The sequence below is a fragment of the Giraffa tippelskirchi genome, chromosome 10 (genome assembly GCF_054371585.1).
Source record: "Giraffa tippelskirchi isolate mGirTip1 chromosome 10, T2T-mGirTip1v1.2.pri, whole genome shotgun sequence".
Classification (NCBI taxonomy): Eukaryota; Metazoa; Chordata; class Mammalia; order Artiodactyla; family Giraffidae; genus Giraffa; species Giraffa tippelskirchi.
Genome location: NC_137284.1, coordinates 139,028,750 through 139,049,357, shown reverse-complemented (window position 1 = coordinate 139,049,357; position 20,608 = coordinate 139,028,750). Strand labels below are relative to the sequence as shown.

General features: G+C 36.0%; 1 protein-coding gene across 9 annotated transcripts in view; it reads right to left on the bottom strand.

The window, feature by feature from the left end:
• The window catches only part of MKLN1 (muskelin 1), a 384,259-nt gene that overhangs the window by 114,532 nt on the left and 249,119 nt on the right, over nucleotides 1-20,608 (bottom strand). For all 9 annotated transcript variants that reach the window (XR_014067647.1, XR_014067648.1, XR_014067649.1 and 6 more), the window contains 2 exons: nucleotides 13,959-14,068; nucleotides 9,765-9,957 (listed from right to left, as the gene is read on the bottom strand). Coding sequence is in view for 6 of the 9 variants with exons in the window: in XM_081537099.1 (XP_081393225.1) it covers nucleotides 9,765-9,957; nucleotides 13,959-14,068 (303 nt within the window). In the remaining 3 variants the exon portion in view is untranslated. The remainder of the gene's footprint in view (nucleotides 1-9,764; nucleotides 9,958-13,958; nucleotides 14,069-20,608) is intronic.

The window sequence follows — 20,608 nt, the reverse complement described above, 5'->3', positions numbered from 1 at the left end:
AATATTTACTTGGATGGCAAAGCACAATGGTAAAGTGAACAGACTTAAAATTTAGCTCTGCCACTTACTAAGTACACTGTCTTAAGCAAATTACTTAAATTACTTAATCAATGTCATCTATTAAATTGAAATAACAATAAATACTTGCCTAGAAAGTAGGTATGAGAATTAAATAAATTAATTCATATATAGTATTTATTATGTATTAAAAAGTAGAGACATCAATTTGTCGACAAAGGTCCGTATAGTCAAAGCCATGATTTTTCCAGTAGTCATGTATGGATGTGAGAGTTGGACCATAAAGAAGGCTGAATGCCAAAGAATTGATGCTTTTGAACTATGGTTTGGAGAAGACTTTAGAAAGTCCCTTAGACTGCAAGGTGGAGAAGGCAATGGCATCCCACTCCAGTACTCTTGCCTGGAAAATCCCATGGACGGAGGAGCCTGGTAGGCTACAGTCCATGGGGTCGCTAAGAGTCGGACACGACTAAGCGACTTCACTTTCACTTTTCCCTTTCATGCACTGGAGAAGGAAATGGCAACCCACTCCAGTATTCTTGCCTGGAGAATCCCAGGGATGGTGGAGCCTGGTGGGCTGCTGTCTACGGGGTAGCACAGAGTCAGACACGACTGAAGTGACTTAGACTGCAAGGAGATCAAACCAGTCAATCATAAAGGAAATCAACCCTGAATATTCACTGGAAAGACTGAGGCTGAAGCTGAAGCTCCAATACTTTGGCCACCTGATGTGAAGAGCCCACTCATTAGAAAACATCCTGATGCTGGTAAAGACAGAAGGCGGGAGGAGAAGGGGATGACAGAGGAAAGATGGTTGGATGTCATCACCAACTCAGTGGACATGAGTTTGAGCAAGCTCCAGGAGATGGTGAAGGACAGGGAAGCCTGGGGTGCTGCAGTCCATGGGGTTGCAAAGAGTTGGACACGACTGAGCGACTAAACAACAACACAGTATTTATTATAGTAGATGGCATATTTGCCTTTGAAAACATGATAGTTATAAAAATGATGTAATATTTGGAACTATATGTGGCAGAAAACTAATAATTTTTTATACACAAAATAAGAAACATGGTATAAAGGCAAACAGAAATTAAGAGATGGAGGAGCAACTGAAGTGCAGGAATAATTCTGAAAAACTAGCTTGAAAGAGCTAGCCTTGAAGAATGAGCTGGAAGTGAACAGTGATAAAAAGGTAAAGTAATCAGGGACGGTAAACACAGCACAAACAAAAGAACAAAGGCCCTGATGGTTCAGATGGTAAAGAATGTGCCAGCAATGCAGGAGATTCAGGTTCAATCCCTGGGTCAGGAAGATCCTCTGGAGAAGGGAACAGATACCCACTCCAGTATTCTTACCTGGAGAATTTCATGGACAGAGAAGCCTGGTGGGCTATAGTCCATGGGATGGCAAAGAGTTGAACATGCCTGAGCAAATAACACACACACAAATAGCTGATTCAATTTGTTGTACAGCAGAAACTAACACACTATTGTAAAGCAACTATACACTAACAAAAACTAATTAATAAAAAAAAAGACATGAATGAACAGGAGTTAGGGAAACAAGTCATGTTTCAGGAAGCAGTCTGGTGGAAAAAAAAGAGAGATTTTGCATTAGGAGTACTGTTGAGAAGAAACAGTGTCCCAAGAGAAAAGCAATATCATAAGAAAAAATCTTTCTGTTCTAGAACACAGTTCTAAGAATCTATTTAAAACAGGAAAAATTTATTTCATTCAAAGATTAATAAAAGTCAAAAACAAGCAATTCAGGATTTTTATGAAGATATAAAAAGGAAAAGGAAGAAAAAATTTTGAAATGGCAAAAAAAATCTGATTCAACATCAAAATGTAGTCATGTAATAGATGAAAATGGCCAAATACTTTCCCATGAATATTAAAAAGTAAGAAACTCTCTTATACAATATTAGCACAATTAGAGATACAAACAGAAAACAGATATGGAAAAGATAAGGTATGAGAACAAAGGTAAATAAAACATGAATGTCCGAGTTGAAGGAAAAAAGGAAGGAAAAGAAGAATACATGACAGAAAAGAAGACCAAAGAAAGAAAACATTATTAACAATATAGCAATGGAAATGAGATAAAGATATTAGAGAAGCTTAAAAAATTAAACATAAATGTGCAATTAAAATGAGAAAATGAAAGAAATCAAAGATAGGCAATGTACCTTTAACTGAAAGAAAACCAAAATACATAATAGTTAACAGGGTCACCACACTGGAGTTGCCCTATTTATATAATTATAAAATAACCTAAAACAAAGGTAAAGCTAATATATTTGTATATTTAAACAGCCATAGGAAAAAAGACTGCATCTAAAAAAGCAATAGTTGAAACTGCCAATAATGAAAACTGATAACAGTAAAATGATACCCAAAATGTACTTGAAGAAAATAATTGTCAATCTAGAATTCTATGTAAGTTAAGTGTTAGTCACTCAGTCATGTCTGACTCTTTAGGACCCCATGGACCACAAGCCGCCAGGCTTCTCTGTCCATGGAATTTCCCAGGCAAGAATACTGGAGTGGGTTGCCATTTTCTCTAGAATTCTATATCCAGTAAAATATCTTTCGAGAAAAGAGGAGAATTTTCAAGCAAACAAAAACTGAGAGTTAATCTTCATTAGAAGAAATTCTAAAGGATGTGCTTAAGGCAGAAGGAATATGATCTTAGATATAAAATCAAAGATTCAAATTTCGATGAACAGCAAAAAAATCAGTAAAATTTGATAAAGTTAATGGATACTATAAAATCAAGATTAGTAATGTCCTCTAGGATCTTTGAACATGGTATGAAAATAAGGAACAATAGCATATGAGTTGGAATGTAAGTAGATGGGAGTTGAAAGTTTATCACACTCTTGTACTGATAAATTTCGTTAAGTATTTATATTTGTAGTCATTTACAGACTCATCATAAAAAAATATAAACAGGCTGCATTACTTCCAAATAAATAAAGAAAAAATAGAAAGGTTAAAAGTTTAAAAAAATAAGAGACAAGAACCAAAAAGAAGAAATAAAGGACATGACAAAATTTTTTAGTAAAATGGTAGGATTAAACTCATATATTTACCAGTAATTCAATCAAGTAAGTAAATTAACGTTCAAATCAAAAGAAGAGAGATTTTTTTAAAAAACCAACTAAATTTACAGGAGATACATCTTTGAAAAAAGGATACAGAAAGCTTGAAATTAAAACATGGAGATAGATATGCTATGTAAACACTTACAAATAAAGGCAGTTATATTAATGTAAGACAATCTATGCCTTAAGGTAAAAACATTACTAGAGATAAAAATATAGTTTAATACAAAAGCTTTCATCCAAAATTAAAACATTTAAAATTTGTATGCATCTAGTAATATGGCTTCAAAATATACCAAGCAAAAGCTGACAGACTTATATGAAGAGAGAATTTCATAATCATAGTTGGAAGTGTTAACACATTTTTCTTAGTAATTGAGAGAATCAGATAGAAAACCTTACTAGGAAAGCAGACTTACACAACATGATAAGCAAACTGGACTAACTGGACTTACATAAAACACTGCACCAACAACTAAAGAATTGGATTTTGTCCAAGTGCACCTAATATATTTATAAGAATTGAACAAAGTAGGCAATATGCTAAGTCTTCTCAAATTCTGAACAATCAGAATGTACAAAATATGTACTTTGACCACTATGCATTTAGTTAGATAGTAGTAACAAGGAAAAGAGCCAGAAAACCTTTATGTATTTGGAAATTAAAAACTATATTTCTTACATAACTATGACTCACAAAAGAGCAGGATCATTTCCTAATGAAATTACTGAACTGGATAAAAATGAAAACACTTCATAGCACAATTAAAAAATAAGAAGAGGGAAATTTATGTCCTTAAATGCATATACAAGAAAATAACAAAGTCTGAAAATTAAAAAGCTAAGTATCCATCTCAGTAAATTATAAAAAGCATATTAATCTCAAAGAGCAAAAGAAGACAATATTAAACACAGAGTATAAGTCAAGGACATAAAAGTTAACATACAGAATCAACAAACCAGAAGTGGTTCTCTCAAAAGATGGTAAAAGTAATGAACTGGGGAGGGAGAAATAATTCATAAATAATAAATATTAACACATTTTAAGAAATCCTATAAATATTAAACAGATAATAAGGGGCTATTAGGTACAGTTTCATGCTAGTAAGTTTGAAATTTTAGGTGATCCTATTAAAACTCAATCAACCAACCAAACAACTCTGAATAGTCCTATAAAGTTTAAAGAAATTGAACTGGTAACCTAAAACTATTCCTGCAAGTAAATCTCAAGCACAGATAGTTCAATAGTAAATTCAACCAAGCATCTGAGAAAGAAATAATTCACATCTTACATTTATTCAGAAAATATGAAGAAAAGGTTAAATAATAAACATTTTATGTGAATTAGTCTAATAATGATATTAAACCTGATGAGGAAGTTAAGCGAAAGAAAAGCTAAAAGTCCAATCTTACTAATAAAAATAGCTGAAAGAATTCTAACAAAATATTAGTCAATCTAAACTCAAAACACACCAAAAAACACATGATAAAGTTAAGTATATGTGAGGTTTAACATTAGAAAATCAATTAGTATGATTCCATATATTAATAGAGTAGGAAAATCATATCACAAAAGGTAGAGAAAAAATGGCAAAATTCAATAGTCATCTATGACACAAACTTAGCAATCATGGTATCTGATACAGAATCTTAAAAAACACCAGATCAAAAGTACATTTAACAATGTAATGTAAAAAGCATTTCTTCTGGGATCATGAACTACACAGGGGTACCCATTATAATGGTGGTTTACTCGCTAAGTTGTGTCCGGCTCTTTGAGATCCCATGTACTATAACCTGCCAGGCTTCTCTGTCCATGGGATTCTCCAGGCAAGAATACTGGAGTGGATTGTCATTTCCTTCTCCAGGTGATCTTCCTGATCCAGGGATCGAAGCCGGGTCTGCTGCATTGCAGGCAGATTCTTTACCAACTGAGCTATGAGGGAAGCCACCTCCGCTGTAATTATGCCATGGTAATCTTCTACTAAAGATCTTGGTGGAGATTAAACACAGGGGGAAAAGGGCATCAGGGTTGCAAAGAAAGATGTGTCATTATACCTAAGTACAGATGACCCTTGAACAAGACAGGTTTGAACTACACATGCCCACCTGTATGTGGATTTTTTCCAATAAATATATTAGAAATTTCTTTTTGAGATTTGCAACAATTTGAAAGAACTCACAGATGAACCACACAGCCTAGACATATCAAAAAAAAGTAAGAAGACTTAGGTATGTCATAAAAGCATAAAATATGTAGATACTATAACCTATCCATATTTATATAGGCATAAGACTTTATAAAATACAGGAGATCAAACCAGTCAATCCTAAAGGAAATCAACTCTGAATATTCATTAGAAGGACTGATGCTGAAGCTGAGGCTCCAATATTTTGGCCACCTGATGCAAAGGGCGAACTCACAGGAAAAGATCCTGATGCTGGGAAAGACTGAAGGCAGGAAAAGAAGGGGACAACAGAGGACGAGATGATTGGATGGCATCACCGACTCAATGGACATGAGTTTGAGCAAGCTCCGGGAGTTGTGAAGGACAGGGAAGCCTGGCGTGCTGCAGTCCATGGGGTTGCAAAGAGTCGGACACGACTGAGTGACTGAACAACAAAAAGGGAAGTTTCTAGGCAAATAGGAGGTCTATTGAAGAAACAAATATAGCCCAACATTTTCTTAAAATACAGACTATACTTGAAGAGGAGCATACTAATACATCAAATACACTAAAGGTAGTTTTTGTTTCCTCTACCATAAGAAGTCTGAAAAATGCTTTGGATTCCCTAGACTTTTTTATGATCAGGCAGGAACTTCTTACCCTTCTCTACTATGCTTTTAATGGGGCACAAGCCAAAAAACTTTGCAGTGTTTACTTCCTTATTTGTCCAACAAATCATCATCAGTGAAGTCAGCAGCAAACTGAATAACCCTGGAAGGAATGTTTATTAACTAAACACTGTTTCAGGCCAGTGAAGAGTAAAGTAACTATGACTTGGCTTTAAGTCTCAAGCATAGCTACTACCAATTTCCTTAAACTTGGTTCGTTCCTAGAGTCAGAAGGATAAGTTAACTGTCTGCAGTAGCAGAGTTACACATGATTTTAACAACTTCTCTTAAATGAGTCTATTGCTAAACAGGCAGTTCTAAAATCTGTTTTTAGCTAGTTACATAAAATCGCTGGTGGGTCTGTTGTTTACCTTAACAAAATATTAAATGCCATAAAAAGACTTAGAACATAAAGTTACTTATGCCTTCATCTATAAAGTTAAAAAAATATAAACTCATTCTCAGAAATGGTATACATACATACACACACACACACACACAACGTATACACTTTCATTAGTGGCATTTTGATTATAAGAGATTATTACATATGTTCCATTTGTACATACTCCAAAGTATATTCTATTTAAACACAGTAATCATTTATTTGAAAGTATCATCATCAATTAGATAAACAGTAACAATGCATAAGGTTGAGAAGCAGGTTTGTTATTACTACACAGTGGAGCTGGAAGCAATTCATTTTAACTTAACTTTTAATTTATAAACTCAAAGAAGGCACTGGTTCTGCTTCTCTAACTGTAAAATATTCAACCAAATCCTAAAGGAAATTAGTCCTGAATATTCATTGAAAAGACTGATGCTAAAGCTGAAGCTCTAATACTTTGGCCACCTGACGTGAAGAGCTGACTCACTGGAAAAGACCTTGATGCTGGGAAAGACTGAAGGCAGGAGGTGAAGGGGACAACAGAGGATGAGATGGTTGGACGGCATCACCAACTCAATGGACATGAGTTTGAGCAAGCTCCAGGAGCTGGTGATGGACAGGGAAGCCTGGCGTGCTGCAGTCCATGGGGTTGCAAAGAGTCGGACACGACTGTGCGACTGAATAAGAACAACTAATCTGATAAGTGAGTGCCTAATAATAATGAAAGATAGTGATAAGATTAAAATACATGAAAAGAGCACCAAGAAAGTTTATTATTCTTTGTTTCTATTAAAGGAATAGGATTTCTATACAACTTTGCATCATTTCACAAGTTTTATACTGAGTAAGCTTTTTCACTCACAGTGCTTCTGACTCCAAATGTGTGGGTTTTCTCCTTACACCAACCATTTCTCCAATTCTCTGACTCCAACTTGGTATCCAACAGAGATTCAACTCAATTCTGACAGTATCTACCTGGAGTTAGTGTCAGATCTCATAAGTTAAAGGACTAAGTCTGACAAGACTACCCTCACTTCAAATTCCAATCGTAAATTCCATGCCACTGGTACTTGTGACCTACCAGCTATAAATTGGGGTTTCCCACAGCACCCTTCAGAGTCAATGAGTCTAGAGTAATCACATAATTTAAGAAAGCACTTTAGTTACTATCACTGGTTTATTATAAAGGATTCAAGTCTGAAACAGCCAAATGGAAGAAAACTGTAGGGCAAGGTACGAGGGTGGGTTGTGTGTGTGTGTGACTGGAAGTGTGTGTAGCTTCGTGTGTGTGACTGGAAGTGTGTGTAGCTTCGTGTGTGTGTGTTACTGGAAATGTGTGTTTGTGTACCTTCCACACCCTTCATGCCACACTCCCTAGCATCTCAGTGCATTCATCAAAGTCAAGTTATCTGAACCTCATTGTTCTGGGCTATTGGGGAGATACCATTAGGTGGGCATGACTGATTAAAACATGGTTTTAGGTGGCTGAACACCATCTTTGACTCTGCTCCTCTCCTCAGAGATCAGGGATGGGGCTGAATCACATGGTTTGATCTTTATGGAGATCTGAAGCTACCTAGGGACTTCAGCACCAGTCATCTCAGCATACAAAAGACACTTATCACTCTGCAGATCCCAAGGGTTTTAGGAATTGTGTGCCAGGAAACAGAAAAGACCAAATACTTATTTTTTATTATAACACAAGCACCTACTCTGTACTCTGTTACTATGACAGTTAAATTTTTTAAAAGCATGCTACTCTATACAATAAGAACAGAGTTCTTTAAATAACAAAACACAAGACCTTAAATATTTAATTGGTATCATCCTCCAAAACAATTATATCGTTAGGGGAAACACACACCCTGGTCAGGCACCATAGTAACCATCTTCATGAGTTATTTTACAACAGGAGGTTCTAGTAAAGAACATGGAATTAATAAGCTACCTAACATTCTTTCCCGGAAGAGTTCGGGAAAGGTCAAAAGGAGACACCATGTGTCTCACCATCTCCCAGAATCCTCACTGGCATCTATCTTGGCTGAGCAATGCGTGTGCCCCCAGGAAGGACTCTGAGTCGAAATGATTGGCCAGAGACAACTCAGAAACTAATCCCATCACTATAAAACCTGAGCCACGTGGCAGACCAGTTCTCCTGGGTTCCCTTATCCTACTGCCCTCTGCCTGAGTGCCCCTTCCCAATAAAGTCTCTTGCTCTGTCAGCACATGTGTCTCCTGGAACAGTTCATTTTCCAGTGTTAGACAAGAGCCCACTCTCAGGCCCTGGAAGGGGTTCTCCTTTCTGCAACAATATTGTGTTCTAACATTCACGTTTCTTTCAGAGTCAGATCACAGGCTACCCAAGAAAATTAGCAATTATGTAGCATTCACATCACACAATGTTTCCAATACACATCTCTTCATTATCAATTATATCATTATTAACTGTATACTAATAAAATTTTTTGGCTTATCCAAGCACTGCTGCTAAGTCACCTCAGTTGTGTCCGACTCTGTGAGACCCCACAGATGGCAGCCCGCCAAGCTTCCCTGTCCCTGGGATTCTCCAGGCAAGAACACTGGAGTGGGTTGCCATTTCCTTCTCCAATGTATGAAAGTGAAAAGTGAAAGTGAAGTTGCTCAGTCGTGTCAGACTCTTAGCGATCCCATGGATTGGAGCCTACCAGGCTCCTCTGTCCATGGGACTTTCCAGGCAAGAGTACTGGAGTGGAGTGCCATTGCCTTCTCCGTATCCAAGCACTCCCCACCCCTAAATTGTGTGTGTGTGTATCAGTAGCTCAGTGGTGCCTGACTCTTTGCAACCCCATGGACTGTAGTCTGCCAGCCTCCTCTGTACATGGGATTCTCCAGGCAAGAATACTGGAGTGGGTTGCCATTTCCTTCTCCAGGTATCTTCCTGACCCAGGGATTGAATCTGGGTCTCCTGTGTTGGCAGGCAGATTCTTAACCATCTGAGCCACCAGGGAAGCCGCAAATTACACTATTAAAAAAATGACAACTTGTTATCAACAAAAATATGTAAAGAAATAGGTCACTGGTACTGAAGGTAACGTTAAAAGAATTTTTCTAAGTCATTCAGCGCTAGTCAATGTTAGCATCTGTAAGTACATGGTTTTCCAAGACGACAACTTAAATTTAGATATGTGAGTTCAAGTATGTTACTTGCTTATTTTTCAAGTTTCATTATCACGTTATGGACCTGTCTTACAGAAAAGAAGTCCCTAACTCAAGGAGCTAAATCTTTAGAGTAAAAAGATGGGGAAGGAGAAGGGAAAGAAGAAAAAAAAACTAAGAACGGACATAAATTTATATTCTTAAAAAAAAAAACCCTTTCTTGTATATACTTAAAAATCACCCTAATAACCAATCTAAGTTACATGTTTATGACATACCATTTACAGCTTTTTCAATCAATTCTTCACAAGCATCAAAATCACCCTTCAATACCAATTTATCATGCAGATCTGTTAACATTGGATGTTCCAGGGCAATCTTGGTTTTCTTTTGCAGTGATTCAAAGGCTTCTGTATAGTTATGTTGTCTAAAGTGTTTTAGGCAAAGACGAATAGCTTCCTGTTCACGGTACTACTGGAACACAAGAGAAGGTATGAAAAAAAGAGATCTGGTTAGTTATTACTTTAGGAAATAATAAGTGACAATTACTAACCTAAAGTGAGCATTTTAAACATTAACTAAACTTACTAAGCATAACTTAGCATTGTACTAACCCTATTCATTAGTATCATTACTAATTCCACTATTAAATGGCAAAGCTGAAGCCTGGTCAATTTTAATAACTTGCCAAAGGTCACAAAGTATATAGCAGAAAGATATTAAAGAGATGAAGATATACAGATATATATACTGGCATATTATTTCATGAAGATAAAAGTTACTAAAAGATGAAACCAAGCCTAATTCTGAACTTTCAAGAAAAGAACCAGAAAAAATATTTATCAAAGCTTACTTAAGATGGTAAAAATGATAACTTTCAAGGTTTTTACTAATCAGGCAACAATGTTGGTACTAAAAGCACAGAAGCCATTAAATAATATGCTCTTTGTTCTTAGTTCTTTGTAATAAGTTACTAGTTGAATGATAAATATTATCAAATGTTCATGCATTTCAAATTCACAAACAGGTTTTATGATTCAAAATCATCAGGAAGAAACTACGTAAGTTTCATAATTTTTTTCTAACCCTGAGCTAACTCATCGATTAAATAGCTATAAAGTAAAAAAATCTCAATTAATTACAATCCAAAAAGAAATATTCAATTTACTAAGTCTCTTCCCTAAAAGGATGAATGCCAAACAACAAGATCACATATAGAATTTAAAAGAAAATTTAACTTCAAGTATAAGTTATGACATAGGGAATAGACTTATGGACAAGGGTAGGGGAGAAGAGGGAGAGGATGAAATAAATGGAGAGAGCAGCACGGATGCATATACACTAACATGTGTAAACAGATAGCCAATGGGAATTTGCTGTATGACTCAGGGAACTCAAACTGGGGCTCTGTAATCACCTAGAGGGGTGGGAATGGGCAAGAGGGAGGAGGGAGATTCAAGAGAGGAGAGGGGGGACATATCTACACCTATGGTAATTCATGTTGATGTATGACAGAAATCAAACCAATACTGTAAACCAATCATCAATCAAAAATAAAAAATTATTTAAAAAAAGAATAAGTTATAAGACTTCCAAATTTCCTAAATAAGAATACAACAAATTGACATGAAACCAATGCATAATAACCAAATAAAAATAGAATTTACTTGTAAGCATTACTGTTTAATAAGGCAGGAAAATTTACAAGACTCAAAACACTAATCAGTTTCTAGTTTTTGATATTTTATTAATGAAAGGTTATCAAAACACTTTTCCTTAAACACTATAGCAAGGTTTTCCCTCATCAATTAACAAAAGAATAATTCTATATCCAAACTAACTTCACATTAATAGTTTCATATGCTTGGCCTCTAAATAAAGATTTACCTAACTACCTGGAACCATATTAAACAGTAATACCTTGCTATCATGCTGACTTTAATTTCTAGAGGTTTACAATAATACAGAGAACTTGACAAATGAATAACCAAACAATTTTAAGTTCTCAAATATAATCTGTCCACAATGTTGGGGGGTGGGAGGAACGTGCAATTTGCAATTTCTCACAGTATCAAGAGATTTGTGAATATATTAAAGAAAACACATGCACATATCAGAGGCTAAAGAGAAAATGTTTTCCGGTACCAGAAAACCTTACTCTTTAATTTTTTTAAAAAAAAGAACCAATAGAAGTTAGAAGACTGTAAGTATGTGCTAAGCACTGTTATGTGTATAACACTGTAATTGTCATTTTTAATGTTTAAGAATATCATCTCTACCTTGAAATAATTTAGAATATTACAGGCAATCCCGGAAAATATATTAAAAATATAGAAAACCAAAACCCCAGCATTTATTTTAAACTGAATATAATCAAATCCCCACAATAAATTAGTAAAACAAAAAGTTCTTCAATTACACTGACCAGAAAAGAACTGAAATTCTATTTAAAAAACAAAACTTAGAAAGAACCTATGTTGCTTCCCAACCTCCTAAGAGATGAGTTGACAGTTCAGCCCTATCTGCAGATAAAGAAGTCAGGAAGCAGTGATTAGATTAAAGCTTCAGTTCAGTCGCTCAGTCGTCTCCGACTTTTTTCGACCCCATGAATCACAGCACGCCAGGCCTCCCTGTCCATCACCAACTCCTTGAGTCCACCCAAACCCATGTGTCGATGATGCCATCCAGCCATCTCATCCTGTTGTCCCCTTCTCCTCCTGCCCTCAATCTTCCCCAGCATCAGGGTCTTTTCCAATGAGTCAGCTCTTTGCATCAGGTGGCCAAAGTATTGGAGTTTCAGCTTCAACATCAGTCCTTCCAATGAACACCCAGGACTGATCTCCTTTAGGATGGACTGGTTAGATCTCCTTGCAGTCCAAGGGACTCTCAAGTTCAAAACCACAGTTCAAAAGCATTAATTCTTCGGCGCTCAGCTTTCTTTATAGTCCAACTCTCACATCCATACATGACCACTGGAAAAACCATAGCCTTGACTAGACAGACCTCTGTCGGCAAAGTAACGTCTCTGCTTTTTAATATGCTGTCTAGGTTGGTCTTAACTTTCCTTCCAAGGAGTAAGCGTCTTTTCATTTCATTGCTGCAATCACCATCTGCAGTGATCTTGGAGCCCAGAAAAATAAAGTCAGCCACGTTTCCACTGTTTCCCCATCTATCTGCTATGAAGTGATGGGACCGAATGCCATGATCTTAGTTTTCTGAATGTTGAGCTTTAAGCCAACTTTTTCACTCTCCACTTTCACTTTCATCAAGAGGCTCTTTAGTTCTTCTTCACTTTCTGCCATATGGGTGGTGTCATCTGCGTATCTGAGGTTATTGATATTTCTCCCAGCAATCTTGATTCCAGCTTGTGCTTCTTCCAGCCCAGCGTTTCTCATGATGTACTCTGCATACAAGTTAAATAAACAGGGTGACAATATACAGCCTTGACGTACTCCTTTTCCTATTTGGAACCAGTCTGTTGCTCCATGTCTAGTTCTAACTGTTGTTTCCTGACCTGCATACAGGTTTCTCAAGAGGCAGGTCAGGTGGTCTGGTATTCCCATCTCTTTCAGAATTTTCCACAGTTTATTGTGATCCACACAGTCAAAGGCTTTGGCACAGTCAATAAAACAGAAATAGATATTTTTCTGGAACTCTCTTGCTTTTTTCGATGATCCAGCGGTTGGCAATTTGATCTCTGGTTCCTCTGCTTATCACTCCCCTAAGGAGAAACAGTCCTCCCCTCAGCAAAAACATAGCCAGAAGAGTTAAATGGATATACATCAATCAGAAACAAAGATGAAACACTGAAGGTGTTCAAAAAAACCAAAGATCCATTTCTTAATCATTTAAATTCACACTTTTCAGGCTGTATTTATTATATAAAATGACCTATGAATAAAATTATTAAATATTACCTTTATGCTCCCTATGAGAATAAGATCACAATATTTATAGAAACTATCTATCTCAAATTTTAGTTCTTTAAAAGGAAAAGCAAACATTGCTATCTTACTCAACATAAACACAAAGGAGGAATACATAATAAGAGCAATCCAGAACCACAACTACCCCACTGAAAACTACGTATAAATATTTCTATCAATATAGATTAAAAAGAAAATTCAGAGACAGATGGGTATACTAATATAATAGCAGACTCTGGTGCCACACTGCCTGAGCTGATGTACTGCCTTGAACACTTGACAGTTGTGTGGCCTGAGGTAAAATACTTCATCATCTGTAAAATATGGATAATAATTATACCTATCGCATAGAGTGTCAATGAGTGAATAAGTGACAAAGAAGGTTATAACCTGGCAAAATGCAAATGTTTAATAAACACTGATTCATCTTTTCAATTATCATTACTGTTCTCAATATTTTAAACTAATCTCAAGACAAGAGCATGACACAATTCTCTATTACAGGCATCTGAAACATAAAATCAGGATTGTAAAATACAGTCCTACCTTACTATACCAGTTGAGACAGGGTTGTACTACATCGGGATCATCAATGCCACTAAGTTCAACATACCAGATGCTAAAGTTAAAGCTGGGTCCCCACGATAAGAGTGGAACTTGGAGGAGGAAAAGAAAAAAAAAGAAAAAGAAAAGAATTAACATAGTTCAAATAAAACTTTAGCAAAGTAAAACCACAATTCAAACTTAATAGTCAGCAAATTTTCTGAATACTTTCTATAGGCCCAGCACTGTACTATTGGTGCTGGGGCCACAGTAGCAAAACGAAACATATGATCTATGCCATTATGAGGTTGTTTTAATTATAAAAACATGAGGATATATTCAAAGTGTCATGTATCTATCCCCCCAAAAACAGGACCAGGGCTAGATGATTTATTTTAGCAGGTTAGTTTTTTATCAATGTCACAAGAAACAAATAGTTACTATAAAAGTTATTTATAATTTAAACTGTATCAGAGCACAGAAAGAGACAAACTTCAATTGCTTATCAAAGTGACATATCCCAGAAAACAAAATCAGAAGAAAAAAGATTTAAGGATAATCTCAACTCTGAGTATATATTCAAAATTTTAAATAATACTGATTTTTTTAAAAAAGCACATTAATTCTACCAGGTTTTCACTGCACTAAATAGAATTAGTTCAAGGAATGGAAGGCTGGTTCAACAAGAGTGATATTAATGTAATTCATCACATTAAGCAAGTAAAAGAGAAACACATTTGATTACTTCAACAGATGCTAAGAGCAAACTAAAAAATTTACTTAAACCCCCCCCCCAAACTCTTAATATATAAGGAACAGAGGCAGAAGAAAACTTTGCTACCTAGATTTTTTTCTTAAGTATCAAAACTTCAACCCACCACCCCCCTCAAAAAAACCAAACCAAAACAAAAAACTAAGGGAGAAACATTAAGTATTCCCACTCAAATCAGGAACATGACAAAGAGGCCTAATATGCCTACTATTCAACACTATATGGGAGATCCCAGCCAGTGCAATCAGGAAAAACCCCTGCAAATTAAGAAAAAAATATCACTTGAAGATGATTTAGCTTATCTACCTAAAAAATTCAAGACATTTAACTGAAAAACTTTTATTTAAAGTTTACATGCAAGAAAAAAAGAAAAAGCTTAAAATATCTCAGAATAAACTTTAAAATATGCAAGGTAATAAAATTTTAAAACATAAATATTTTACTTAATATATTTCTAGATGGGAAAGCTCAAAGGTTGTAAACATGTTGATTCCCCTCAAATTAATTATAAATTTATGTAATCTCATACTCCTTATGGTATAGATCCTATTTTTTTGACATCGGACCAGCTGATCTGAAAAATATCAACAAGACAAAATATCTAAAATAATACAAATAATAAGAAAATAAACATACCAAAAGATACAGGAATTTTAAGTTTGGGTATTAGTGAAAGAAAACACAGTAACATTACTGGAGCATAAGAGTATGTCCAAAAATCTTTGAAGGATCCAGAAGAATTTCATAGAAGCAAAATAATATTTCATATCAGTAATGACAGGACACAGCAGACAGAAGTTTTTAACCTGTGATCGATAGGCTCCCCACAACCCTTTCAGGAGGTCCCATGTAGTCAAAACTACTTTTCGTAATAAGACTAAGGCTTTATAGCCTTTTCTTTTGCTTTTAAACTGTACTGACATTTGCATTCATGGTACAAAGGCAATGCTGAATAAAACTGTTGGCATCTTGGTAGTGCCATAAAAAGTAGTAGTATGAGAGTGTTCCGGTGTTCCTTCCTTAATACAGTATGAACTGAACTATATTCCTCGCCATAACACACCTACAGTTAAAATACAAAAAGACAATTCATTTAAGAATGTCTTCTGCAAATAGACAGCCAGTGGGAATTTGATGTATGATGCAGGGAGCTCAAATCCAGTGCTCTCTGACAACCTAGATGGGTGAGATGGGGTGGAGGTGTGAGGGAAGTTCAAGAGGCAGGGGACATACGTATACCCATGGCTGACTCATGCTGATATATGGCAGAAATCAGCATAATACTGTATGGCAGTTATCCTCCAATTAAAAAGTAAATTTATTAAATAAAAAAAGTTTTTCCATAAATAAAATAAGCTACAACAATATAGTTTATAGCACAGCTAATATAGCCAATATTTTATAACTTTAAATGGACCATAAGATATAAAATATTATATCATTACACTGTATACTTGAAATCCATATAATTTTATAAATCAAGTATACGTCAATAAACAGTATAAAAAGTAAATACATAAATAAATTTATTTCTTGGTTTGTGGAAAGCTTTCTAAATTTTCTTATATGATGCTCACTTTCATAGCTCCTAGAAATGCATAGATTTTTTTAAATAAAATGTCAATTTTGCCTGTAATATACTTAAAAATGCAAAATAAACTCCTAAAATCATGACTGCATTAATAATTTAATGTTAATTTTAACTGCAATGCTTAATTGTGCATTCATCCTTCTGATTAAAATATATGATTAAAACATGAAAAAATGTCTCTGATGATGTGTAAAAATTAATTTTAGTAAATTCCTATCATTAAGCACACATCATTTTAATATTCTGTGTGGCACAATGGAAAGTACACGTAAAGTACTTTTGCTGCACATGAAAGTATGATGACGTTCTCAAGGAAAAGAACCTGTGTAAGTTGTGAGCTGAAACAACCATTGAAATAGCTCTGTAGAATACTATCTTTTCTTAAAAGAAAAGCTGATATCTATGAGTATTTAGATTTCAGTATCTGCCAGACATTTACCTGTCATTTTAAGGACAACAAATAACAGTATTTGTTGCCGTGGACAAAATTCAAGCTTTTGAGGAAAAATTAGAATTTTGGAAAATTAGCATTCAGCATTGTGAGGCTTAACTACTCTCCAATACTTTTCTGATAAGATTGGTGGTAATAATAACAAGTGTGATTTTTAAAAAATATTATATAATGAAATGTTCCAACATTTGAAAGATTTGCATAACTCACTGAATCACATTTTCTAAATTACCAATAAATGATTTTATAAAACCATACATTGATGAAAGACTGGTTCAAGGTACAAAACAGAACAATGGATTTTAATATCACACCAACATGGTTCAGACTGAGTAATGTAACTAAGAAACTAATACTTGTCAATTTTTGATTAAGTATCAAAACAGAATATCTACAATATTTAATAACAGGTCTACTAATTTCCAAGTCCACTGCTATTTCCTAGTATATGAGACTCAATGAAGAGCTAAGATGTACTAGGTCAGATGCTTTCCTATTTTTGTCATCTGAAGGACACTGAGTGAGAAAAGATAGAGAAAAGCAACAGGAACCAGTCATCAGGATATACACAGGATTCCTGGAATGTTTAATAAGACCTTCAGTTTATATGTGCAAATAACACAAACTTCAAAAAGTTTTATACCAACAAATACTGAATTATCATCACTGTTTTGGTGTGCATTTCTTCAGAAGTACCATTTAAAAAGTCTATCTACTACATCATAGCAATAGCCATTAAGCAGTATAAGTATCAGAATAAAACAGCATTCTAAACCCAAGATCCAAGAACACAGTCTGTAGGTGTGACTTATTAGTTAGTGATCTGAAATCCATTCTTAAGTTCCAAATCCAATTTCAATAAAATCAGGAGGGAAAAAAGCTTCCTATTACATCTATTCAAGTCAGCAAAATGTTCATTTATTAAATCCTTATAAGCAACTGTGGGAGGGAGGTTAATTAGGAAATCATCTCACAAGATCATATATTAGATGAATAAAGAGTATAGTGAATTTTTAACAAACTGAAGACATATATACAGGATGAGCAGAATGATATACACCCATTTCAAATATACACCAATGATTTTGGGTGGCATTAACAACACTAATACTGCATATTAGACACACTCTGTGTTGTATATCAGAAATCTAAATGTGAACTGGAGCCCCAACCACACATTCCTCACTCCCTAATACAAGATGCCTTTGCTCGCACCTCAAATAAAAAAGAAATTTTTAGAAACTCCTCACATCCCAAGGCTAAGAGTCTGTATCCTAAGATTCACTATCAGTTCTTCCAATGGGATAATCAGACAAAGACAAGATCAGGAGCAATGCCTCTCACACTTTTTCATAAAATGGCATACATAGAAAATGACAAGATACTTAGTACACAAGCACACTAGGTTTCAGGATTCAGTGATTCTAGGATTGGCGGGGAGTCAATGTACATATGCACATATACATTCAATATACTTTGGTAGTATCATTTGGAAAGCTCTTGTCTAGATGGCTAAATAGCTCTTAGAAGATGCCAGTAATTTTAAGCTCAGGTTCTGGAAGACTGTAAAAATTGAAGATTAACCTCGCTGAAAGAGAGCATCTGCTCTTAGTCAGTTCAGTTCAGTTCAGTTGCTCAGTCATGTCTGACTCTCCGCAACCTCATGAACTGCTGCATGCCAGGCTTCCCTGTCCATCACCAACTCCCGGAGCTTCCTCAAACTCATGTCCATTGAATCAGTGATGCCATCCAACCATCTCATCCTCTGTCGTTCCCTTCTCCTCCCGCCTTCAATCTTTCCCAGCATCAGGGTCTTTTCAAATGAGTCAGCTCTTCACATCAGGGGGCCAAAGTATTGGAGTTTCAGCTTCAACATCAGTCTTTCCAATGAATATTCAGGACTGATTTCCTTTAGGATGGACTGGTTGGATCTCCCTGCTGTCCAAGGGACTCTCAAGAGTCTTCTCCAACACCACAGTTGAAAAGCATCAATTCTTCGGCTCTCAGCTTTCTTTATAGTCCAACTCACATCCATACATGACCACTGGAAAAACCATAGCCTTGACTAGATGGACCTTTGTTGGCAAACTAATGTCTCTGCTTTTTAATATGCTGTCTAGATTGGTCAAAACTTTCCTTCCAAGGATTCAGCTCAGTCGCTCAGTTGTGTCCGACTCTTTGCAATCCCCATGAATCGCAGCATGCCAGGCCTCCCTGTCCATCACCAACTCCCGGAGTTTACCCAAACCTATGTCCATCGAGTCGGTGATGCCATCCAACCATCTCATCCTCTGTCGTCCCCTTCTCCTCCTGCCCCCAATCCTTCCCAGCATTAGGGTCTTTTCCAATGAGTCAGCTCTTCGCATCAGGTGGCCAAAGTATTGGAGTTTCAGCTTCAACATCAGTCCTTCCAACGAACACCCAAGACTGATCTCCTTTAGGATGGACTGGTTAGATCTTCTTGCAGTCCAAGGGACTCGCAAGAGTCTTCTCTAACACCACAGTTCAAAAGCATCAATTCTTCGGCGCTCAGCTTTCTTTATAGTACAACTCTCACATCCATACATGACCACTGGAAAAACCATAGCCTTGACTAAACGGACCTTTGTTGGAAAAGTAATGTCTCTGCTTTTAAATATGCTATCTAGGTTGGTCATAACCTTCCTTCCAAGGATTAAGTGTCTTTTAATTTCATGGCTGCAATCACCACCTGCAGTGATTGTGGAGCCCAAAAAAATAAAGTCAGCCACTGTTTCCACCGTTTCCCCATCTATTTGCTATGAAGTGATGGGACCAGATGCCATGATTTTAGTTTTCTGAATGTTGAGCTTTAAGCCAACTTTTTCACTCTCCTCTTTCACTTTCATCAAGAAGCTCTTTAGTTCTTCTTTGCTTTCTACCATAAGGGTGGTGTCATCTGCGTATCTGAGGTTATTGATATTTCTCCCGGCAATCTTGATTCCAGCTTGTGCTTCATCCAGCCCAGCATTTCTCATGATGTACTCTGCATATAAGTTAAATAATCACGGTGACAATATACAGGCTTGACGTATTCCTTTCCCTATACGGAATCAGTCTGTTGTTCCACGTCCAGTTCTCTAACTGTTGCTTCCTGACCTGCATACAGATTTCTCAAGAGGCAGGTCAGGTGGTCTGGTGTTCCCATCTCTTGAGGAATTTTCCACAGTTTGTTGTGATCCACACAGTCAAAGGCTTTGGAAGATTGTAAAAATTCAAGATTAACCTCACTGAAAGAAGGCATCTACTCTACTTACAAATGAATGCAATAAGTACACAAAACACTTAGCACAATAACTGGCACATGGTAAGTGCTCAATAAATGCTAGATATTAATATTATTAACTCCTATTACTATATTAATTTTCTTCTTAATAGTATACTTTTAAAATGTTACCTCTCCACATGCTCTCATGAAAGCCACCATTGGGGTACATTCTTCCCTCATCCCCCCCCCGCCACCTCCCTCTGACAAGACACAGTACTCATCCTAGACTTCCAGACTCCTGAGGATCCAGAATGCAGGTTGAGTCCAGCCAAAGCTAAAGCTTCTCTCTGAACCTCTGACACCCACTCAGGCTACAAAAATTCAAAAAATTCATAGAAATCTAAGTCATCTCATCTACCAAAAACCAGAACTCCTCCAGAATCCTTCCAAAAAATCAGTACTTCTTTCTGCCTTCACATCACCTGATTTCCTGATACAACTACTATCTTGGCTATGAATCAAGATACAAACCTTTCTAGTCACCATATAACTAATAACCTTATCCCATTCAACTTTATGTTTTCAGCCATCTGATCTAATCTCCCACTGAGGA